The following is a 9,488-nucleotide window of genomic DNA, read 5'->3' as shown; positions in this document are numbered from 1 at the left end:
TCTCGAAATATTCAGCTCAGCAGCCATTTTTCTTCCGCTGCGGCGTGTATTTCGCTCAATTCGAGCCTTCACTTTCCGAACTATATCTGGCGAAGTGGCAGTTCTTTTCGGACCACCTCCATAGCGTTTTGCAATGCTGCCAGTATTGTTGTAACCAGTGTTGCAAATCAGTAGACATCAATATACCATACCAGCGGTATATACCAAAGTATACTTATATGCATAATATGAAGAAGAGCCTTTTGCAATTAAAAAAATGATGCAAAGTCATTAAAAATGTTTGAAATGTCAAATTTAAACAAGTTTGACAGATTTTAGTTTTTTGAGATTGTTTTTACTATGTGTTTATTGATTCTAAAGGCATGGTATATTATTTGTTGTATATACCGGTACATACCGTCACAGTATAATATACGGTATATCTCTCAACACTGGTTGTAACGAGCTATGGTTCGAGACACAAAGGATGGAGTCACTTTAAGGTGGTGCAGTTGTCTAACGATAGCAGCTTGTGCCTTTCCAGCCAAATAAAGCGCAATCACACTATTACGTTTGAATTCCATCACGGAAAAATTTGTTCACACAAAACTAAGACGTAAATGCTTCTGCAGTCTTGTAAACAATAGAATGAACAGTCAACAGACGAATTTTGACAAAGCTGTCATCAGCGGATCATCAGATATACTGCCCTGAAGTTTGTTGCAGTTCATGTCAGCCACCCTGTATATAATACTATTTGATACATCGGCCATTCCACACGAAATCAGGAAAGAGTTGTAATGTGAGATCGCCGAATTGGCTGAAAATTGGCTTGGAGTCTTGTTTCCTTACCATTTTTGGCTCAATTCAGCGTTTTATATGTAAAATCTCCATTTTGAGTGATTTTTTCGATGAAAAAGTCGATTTGAGACCAAAATACAACAAAATGGGTGTTTGATTGTTCACAGGCCCCCATTATTTTCGAAAATAAATAGGAGTTTTCTAACGTAAAATTATCGAATTACGCAAATTTAAGATACCTCCCCTACAAAATGACCGTTTTTCAGAACAATTTCTACATAAAACGCTGAATTGAGCCAAAAATGGTAAGCAAATTGGTATATTTCCATTTGTTCCGCTAGAAAATAAAAGCCATTCACGATTGAATGCAGAATAGGGAATTTTTCAAGCAAAAAAAGTGTTTTTATTGCGAGTTGAAAACATCCTCTGAAGCAGGGTCATTTTTCGACCTTTTAGACCCATCAGACAGGATTGAGATAAGTCTCAATCGATTTTCCGTCAAAAATTACGTCGAAATAGAATCATGACAGCCCATTATAGGTGGGTTTTCTATGCCACAAATGTGATTTTGTAAGCAGATTTCGAACATTCGTTTGTTCTATGAAGAAAAGTCAGTTTCGGACCAAATTTATAGGTAAACCGATGTGAAAAAGGTCGTTTTTTCATGTATTTCGACGAAAAAAGCAGTTTTTTCATATCAAAATGTCGTAAAAGGCCATTTTCGACCATTTTTCCCACAAAAACGCTGAAAAATGACATATGATTCATGACCAACAATAACATGCTGGAAAAAGGTTCATTCAAATCGACACAGTCTCATTTAGTTCAATTTTTGGATAATTTTTCGACAAAGAATTCGGAAGAAGTCACTTGAAAAATCCAAAACTCAAACGAAGTAGAGGTAAAGTAAATGTGACAAAAGCATCACGCTTTTTCTCCCTGCCTCGCTCTTTGTTTCAACGTTTTGCTGCCATTTTATTCCAGAATTGAGTGAACAACATTTTTATTCTTTTGTCTGTAGATGTCAACCCGATCAAATTGAAAATTTACGACTTTCAACTCAGCAGCTACGATTCGTTCGCCCTGGATTTGGTGTTCTTCTTGTTCACAAGCATTCAGAATGATGTTTTGAAAACGAATTTCAAGTCTTTCATCGCTTATTATAACACGGTGTTCATCCACACTATGAACACACAACCTACCGTTGCATGATTACACCTATGAAAAGTAAGTTTGGTTCTTCAAACAAAAAAATCTTCCAAAAAATGAATGGGGGAAGAACAGAAGAATAAAAAAGGATAGTTTAGATAGAGATAGTTGGAAAAAAGTTAAAATTGCTTCTCATGTTCGCTGGGGACGATAAATTATGGTCGATACAGAAAAAAAATGACAGTCAACACTGTTGACTCAACAGTGGTTGTTCATAAACTTTTTTGAGAATCTTGCTACAACGAAATTAAACAATATTCAATAAACACACTTTCTTGGGAAGGAATAGCTATTTCTACGGAGATTGGGATGGAAATTGGAACTTTCGAAGCATCAGAAAAACAAGAGTCAAATAATTTGTACTTTAAAATAAATTTAATGACTTTCCTTTGGTTTCTTTCATAAAAGTAACAAAAATGGTTCCGATGCAGCAATTGATCGCAAGAAATAGTAGAACACCGTGTAAATGAATCGCTTTGACTGATATTGGAAAGAATTTTTCACCCATTATCGCAACGATATTGATAGCCATTGAATAAAATGTCATGCCAATCGATCGAATCTGAAACGATTTGATAAAAAATGTTCTCATGAGTGTGACTCAAGTGAATTGTTTCAATCGATTTGATATGAAAATTTAATAGAATCATTCAAAATTGAGTAACAATCCAAGCTCGATCTTCAAAGCTTGTGCTTATTAGTAAGCAGCTGACCTTTGGTGGAAAATGCGTCAATTCCGGCACTTGAGATGAAAATAACAAAGGATAAGCCATGGGCGTGACATGCAGCCACATGGGTACAGCGCCCGTGTACTTCGTAGTGGAAAAAAGTGAAGCTTGCTTGTCACCAATATTGATGTTCACGAACATCAAATTGTTTATGCGTTATTTCGCCCACTTTATGCACTGGAAATAAAAAGTTCTTCAATTTCTAGCAAATTTCACATATGAATTCATAAACACATCGAGAAAACACAACTCTTTTTTCACATAAAAAGCATAAGCAAGATGATCATCAAATTCGAATTGACATTATTGTCAAAGCGAATTCATCGGGAAACACTGACTTGAAGTTCGACACAAATGTCAAATTAATTCGCCGATGTGAAGCAACAAAACAAAATAAATAAAAATACAAGCAAACAAACATTTTGTGTTGATCTAATCTGCAAGTTTTATATTTTTTCAGAATAAAAATGGTAATTTTTTTGTATTTTATTGTTTCATTCCAAATAAAATCTCTATTGTGATTTTTAAGTATACATTTATAAAAGATATCTTCAAAAATCAACTTTGAATGTAATATAATTTGTTATTGGCGACAAACAATTAATCGAACGCATTTAATCGAACATAAAATAATTTTCAGTCTGCCGGTTTGCTGATGTTCCCCGAATCGACCGACGAAGTGCCCAGTGCCCACCACCGATGTCGAAGAAGACAAACTAATTTCCGTGATAATTTAAATTTTGCCATTCAACATTCCAATAAGGGCAAACGCAGTGTAATCGAAAAACATTTGGAAGGCATCAAGCATTGGGGCCTAAATCGACATGACAAAATCAATCAACCGTCCCATTGTATTGCGAAATCGACGCCAAAGGAAGAAATTGAATGATAAAATCATTAATCTTCCGTATTTGATGTTCCTAGACATTAATGTTTGTGCTATCGTTTGCAATCGTTCGCGTGGTTTTTCGTCATAGCCATTTTAATAAAAAATTATTTTGTGATCAAAATGGAATTGTTTAATGAATACAAAACATCGTATTCAGTTGGAATATCGAAATCAAAAATGGATGTGTTGCAAATCATTAATGAATCACAAACGATCCAGGATCGAACAACCATCAACGAAAAAATCATCTTGCTTTTGCTTTTTATGTGAAAAAAAGTTGTGTTTTCTCGATGTGTTTATGAATTCATATGTGAAATTTGCTAGAAATTGAAGAACTTTTCATTTCCAGTTCATAAAATGGGCGAAATAACGCATAAACAATTTGATGTTCGTGAACATCAATATTGGTGACAAGCAAGCTTCACTTTTTTTCCACTACGAAGTACACGGGCGCTGCTTGTACGAAATTCCGTTTGTATGAAGCATGTCACGCCGATGGGATAAGCAAAGCTCGGGCACCCACGTATAATGCGAAACATACTACTGCTACATACAATCCGAACAATGATGATAACAATGAAAAAGTGTTGTTGTTATTTATTCATAATAGACATTGGATCGATTTTGAACTGTATATATCTGTTCCCCTCTCTTCGAAAAGTGTACGAAGATAGCAGCAAACGATTGATTAATAATCAACGTGGGTATATAAGGGGATGTTATTGCAGCACAAAGTCATACAGCGACTGGTTGCGACCAAGTAAAGAAGTACATAGATCACCTTCCACAGTAAAATGTCTCGAATGCTGATGTCTTCTGGTTGCAACTGAGAGTACCAGCTGCAGAATTAAAAAATTCAGAGTGGGAGTTCAGCTGTATCCTTTGATCAATCAATCGTGTTGTTAGAAAATTTACAAATGCATATTGTGTGTGTGTGTGAGTGTTGTTAAAATTCAATCAATTTTTTTTCGTGATGGATTATGTGTGTGTGTAGTTCTAATCTGTTTTAGTTTTTTTTTCTAAAAATAAATGTGACTTGAATTCGTTATCATCATTCGAAATGAAGATGCTAGCACAACAACAACGGCACAAATAATGGCCACAATTGAGAAAACAGACATTCTACCATGTTTCCACTACATTTACAAAATCTATACTTAACATTGAAAACCGCTGAAAATGATTTGTACACAATCGAAAGTAATCGTCACAGGCAAACGAATGCAAATTCACCTACTCTTTGCTGAGAATGGAGATGAAAGTTTTTCTATTTTTTCTTATATTTTCCTTAACAATTTTTGCGCCTAAACATTTCCAAACACCCAAGTTGGGCAACAAATGCACACACACAAAATAAATACCACTTCATTTACAGCTATAGAATATTTGACGTCTTACGCATTCTGTACAACTAACACGCGTCGCGCATCTCAGGTGCTTGACAGATTAGTGACGGCTAAATTACACAGATTCAATAGAATCGACGCGTGTTAGTTGAACAGAATCCGTAAAGTTTCAAATATTCTATAATTGCTGTAAATGTAGTGACATCCAATGTCTGTGTCTTAGCAGCACATTTTTTATACCAATTAACCATATTTGTTTGACAATTTCTAAAGCATTACGCTTACAACGTTGGGCTGGAACGAGTGCTTTGGCAAATCCAAGGAAACTAAATTGAAAGTTCATTTTATATTTATTTCATATTTACAATCATTTACAATCAGTTTATTAAAAGTATTTGAATCGATCGCTAATTGGTCCATATTTGAAAACGGTAAGTAAGAAATGTAAAAGCAGAACTCATTCTAAAATATTGAGACAAAATGTCAATTTTGTGTATCAGAATATGTCAATAATAACACGTTGGGAATATAAATGCACGTGTTTTTCTGCATTATTTTTGTCCAGTTTCAGTGAAAATTGAAAATTATTCAGATATTTTGGCGTTTCAGACATTTCAAGAACCTCAAAAGCAAACAACCTAAGAACTCTGAACGTCAATTGTGTATTCGAATATTTTATATTCTCAAACATTATATATTTGATATGCACATTTTGGGCACATTGACCCCCTTAATATTGGTGAAGCCGTTATGCTACAATAATAGCACTTCTGTTTTCTTAGCTCCATATTTCGAGCACAGGTTTTTTTCTGAACCAGGTCATTCATACATACGATTTCATTAGTTTAATCAGCACGTTTAGTTTTCGTTTGTATACGAAATTCGATCGATGTCAGCTCATCAATCAGATAGATGATATCGATCAAATAGGATAGGTTCTCCAGAGATTATTCAAAGGAAATTTTTGCCTGTGAATTAATTACGACCCATTTCCCAAATCCAACTTTGATTTTTTAAAACAGATTCAAAGTTATTTTTTTCAAGTAGTTTAAGTGTTTTATTTGAAATAATACCATTAGTGAAAAGTAGACAGTCAGTTTATGGTTTGAATCTAATCGTTTCTGTTTAACTTTCTTCCTTGTATATTCAAAATAGTTTACGATGCATTTTTCAAAACTATTTTCGTTACGAGTGTATTACTTGACATTGACTATTGGAATATTGGTGCTTTACACACTATCAGTGACCCTCTATAAGACGTATAAGTATAAACAGATGATATTGAAAAGAAAAGCTTGCTATCAGTTTCCTAACAAAGACGATGCAAATGTGGACATTTTGGATGACATATTGAATGCAAAAGTGAAACCAGTCGAAGGAAGATCCATATTCTTTCTGATGACATCGTGTTCTAAGAAAGGCGTAATTCATTTGACCAAAAGGTACTAAGCCTCTAAATTAAATGCATTCTACTGTTTTCTCATTGAATAATTCTCTATTTCATAGTCAAGCTTGTGCCATTGAATCGGCTGCATTCCATAATCCGAATCGAAATGTCTTCGTCCTGTTTGCATCGCCAGTCAATACGCCGACATACTCACAATCCAAACATCTTGCTGTTCTGCGATCAAATTTTACAAATATTTACTTTTTGAATATGAACCTTGAAACACTGGTCGTAGGAACCGCAGTGGAAGACTTTTACCAAAGCGATAAGCTCTTTACATCCAAATTTTTAGTTGAGCACATGTCCGATTTCGTAAGATTGTTAGTGTTGAGTAAATATGGTGGCATTTATCTAGACACGGACTGTATTGTGCAAAAGAACTTGGATGAATTGCCTGCAAACTTCTTGGCCAAAGAGGCTCATCATGGATATACAATAAATAGTGTGAATGGAGCAGTTCTCGGCTTTCAAGACTCGGTGGGGCATGAGATACTGCAATTTTGTTTTGAGTAGGTTTTCCAAGATTTGCGGGTTTCTTTAATAATCAAATGCCGTTAATATTGTTTTCTTCAATTATTATTTTCAAGAGATATGATGGAAAATTTCAACCCAACTGTATGGAATCAAAATGGACCTGCCCTGCTGACGCGCGTATTAGAAAGTAAAGTTTGCCACACAAGCTTAGCGGAAATGACGCCGGAAAAATGCCGTGGATTTGAAGTGTTTCCGCCAGAGGAATTTTATGCCGTCAATTGGGATAATTGGCAATATTTTATTAATCCGCAATTCACTAACACTGTCCTTCAGAAAACCGCCAGGTCATCGGTTATACATTTGTGGAACCACACTTGGCGTAATAAAGCTATCAAAAAATCCGTGTCAGAAAAAACGGCGTATGAAGCCCTCGCTGAGAAGAATTGTCCAAAAGTTTACGAAGTATCTGGAGACCATCTTTAATGTATTTTTGTGTGATTTTTTCTCTTTTGAAGAATTGTTTTCATTATCGTGGATTATCAAAATGACAAAAATAAAAAAATTCAGAGTTTAGAATGCGTTTTTTCGTATTTTTGTCTATATCAATCCATTGGTAGACATATTGATAATTACAATGTCTAAGAAATTTATCTTCTACCAAACACAATGGCATAATCACACCGATAGCAACGGTATACCAAAAGTGAGTTATTTGCATGCAAAAACTCACAATCGACACAATTTATTTCAAATATTTACATATTTAACAGATGATCAAACATCATAACATGGTAACACAGATTTTCCAAAAAAGAATGAAAAATAATTGAAGCTTTATTACGAGTGCATCATTTGTTCAGTTCATCATTTTATTTTGAGCAAAGCGACATAATCATGAACAAGAGGGTATGTCCAATTAAAAATTTTACTTTCATTTATCAATATGACATATTTTGAATTCTCAATATTTTTTGTTTAATTTTAACTGTGAAGTATCTTGCGAAGTGTTTGCTGATTGCTGTGCTATTCTTGGTTATTTTAATCGTTTTGGTTCAATTTTCGAGCCATTCTTCGCTGAGGAAGCCAGAAAAAAATGATGAAATGGAAGATTTGAAAAAGGATTCAAATCATGTGTTCAATATAGCCGATCTCAAGTATTTAATTTCGAAACCAAAGTGTAGTCAAGGCAGTTCATCTCCACATTTTATTACATTGATACATACATCACCGGTAAAATTCGAAAGGCGAATTGCTAGTCGTGATACGTGGGCACACTCTGATCTTAGAACAAAAACCTTCTTTTTAATGGGCATGACCAATTCTTCTATAATCCAAAGGAGAATCGACAAAGAAGATGCAGAGTATAATGATATCATTCAAGGTAATTTCATGGATTCGTATCGCAATATGACGTTCAAGCACATAATGGCCTTGAAATGGTTTTCGGAAAATTGTCCACATGTTAAGTATCTGTTGAAACTGGACGATGACGTCTTTCCAAATATTCCGGCAATCGATCAATATTTGATGAGCGATACACACAACATAAACTTTATACATGGTGTCAAAGCTGGACGTACAGTATTTCGCAAGGGAAGATGGAAAGTAACACCTGAAGAATTTACCGGCGATCTCTATCCCGAATTTGTAGAAGGATCAGCGGTTATTTATCCAAACACTTTCGTGCTGGAGGCGTTTGAAAAGGCGTTCATAACACCGTATTTCTGGATTGATGATGTTTATGTATCCGGAATACTTAGGATGCAACTGAGTTTTGAAATCAAATCGATATACCATCTTAAATTGGATACAAATTTTCTGAATATGATCGGAAACGGCACCGTTACAACTTTACCATATCCAATGTTTCTCATTACTCAACACGATCGAAAATATGTAGATGTGCTTAGACTCTGGGAGATAACAGAACCATATAGAAAAGCCCATCGGCTACGGAAAATGTCTTATTTGAACACATTTAAAAGTGTTTTCGTTTGAAAGAAAATAAATGTGCATTTCTCAAACATTTCCAAAATGAATAATTCATTGCTCTGACGACTGTGTACTCAAATGATGAACAACAATAAATGTACAGCGGACCGTATTGGGATCAAAAGATTTGTTCACAAACAAAACTGTTCAAAATGAAATGCACCATCCTCATTGTAATTCTTGCACAATACACAGTCTTCCGGCAGTATAACGAGGAAATGAATGAAAAATAGCCATCATAGCAAAGTATTATTTATAATCCATAAGACTAGTTTTTAAGGGCATTTACGTACGTAATGTTATAACATTTGCTAATGGAAATATTTAGATTAGACCGATAATAAAGAGTGAATAGAAGAAAATATGAACAGCACATTTCTCACATAGTCGCATTAAAACACAAACATTCCAATGCCTGCTAGCAACGAACGAGTGCGCCGCGGTAGTCACAACTGTAAACACTGTGACCGAATGTAGGAGTTCGTGTGTTATTTTTAGTTCAACTTCTTACTATATGCGGTGCTGGTGTCAAGTGTCAAAAAATTATTCGTCCGGCTAACAGGCATTGAAACATTCGCAATGCTTCCATAAGAAATCAATGTAAAAATCGAAAATCCAGTGAC

General features: G+C 34.8%; 2 protein-coding genes across 3 annotated transcripts; both read left to right on the top strand.

Moving 5' to 3' along the window:
• The first annotated feature begins 4,368 nt into the window (after positions 1-4,368).
• LOC129565589 (lactosylceramide 4-alpha-galactosyltransferase-like) lies at positions 4,369-7,732 on the top strand. 2 transcript variants are annotated; one of them, XM_055440606.1, is made up of 7 exons: positions 4,369-4,542; positions 4,673-4,806; positions 5,226-5,383; positions 6,108-6,394; positions 6,459-6,908; positions 6,987-7,576; positions 7,644-7,732. In XM_055440606.1, exons 4-6 carry the CDS (start codon positions 6,114-6,116, stop codon positions 7,354-7,356), a joined length of 1,101 nt encoding a protein of 366 aa, XP_055296581.1. In that variant the 5' UTR covers positions 4,369-4,542; positions 4,673-4,806; positions 5,226-5,383; positions 6,108-6,113; the 3' UTR covers positions 7,357-7,576; positions 7,644-7,732. The 2 variants fall into 2 exon arrangements, with proteins under 2 accessions (XP_055296581.1, XP_055296582.1); XM_055440607.1 differs by lacking the exon at positions 4,673-4,806 and having other exon boundaries at positions 4,369-4,540.
• On the top strand, positions 7,730-9,149 carry LOC129565590 (beta-1,3-galactosyltransferase 5-like). The gene is made up of 2 exons (XM_055440608.1): positions 7,730-7,779; positions 7,867-9,149. Exons 1-2 carry the CDS (start codon positions 7,768-7,770, stop codon positions 8,869-8,871), a joined length of 1,017 nt encoding a protein of 338 aa, XP_055296583.1. The 5' UTR covers positions 7,730-7,767; the 3' UTR covers positions 8,872-9,149.
• The last annotated feature ends 339 nt before the right edge of the window (positions 9,150-9,488 follow it).

This window comes from Sitodiplosis mosellana, unplaced genomic scaffold (assembly GCF_009176505.1).
Source record: "Sitodiplosis mosellana isolate CC-2019 unplaced genomic scaffold, AAFC_SMos_1.0 Smas_scaffold_3, whole genome shotgun sequence".
NCBI classification, from domain to species: domain Eukaryota; kingdom Metazoa; phylum Arthropoda; class Insecta; order Diptera; family Cecidomyiidae; genus Sitodiplosis; species Sitodiplosis mosellana.
This window is presented reverse-complemented; position numbering and strand designations above follow the sequence as displayed.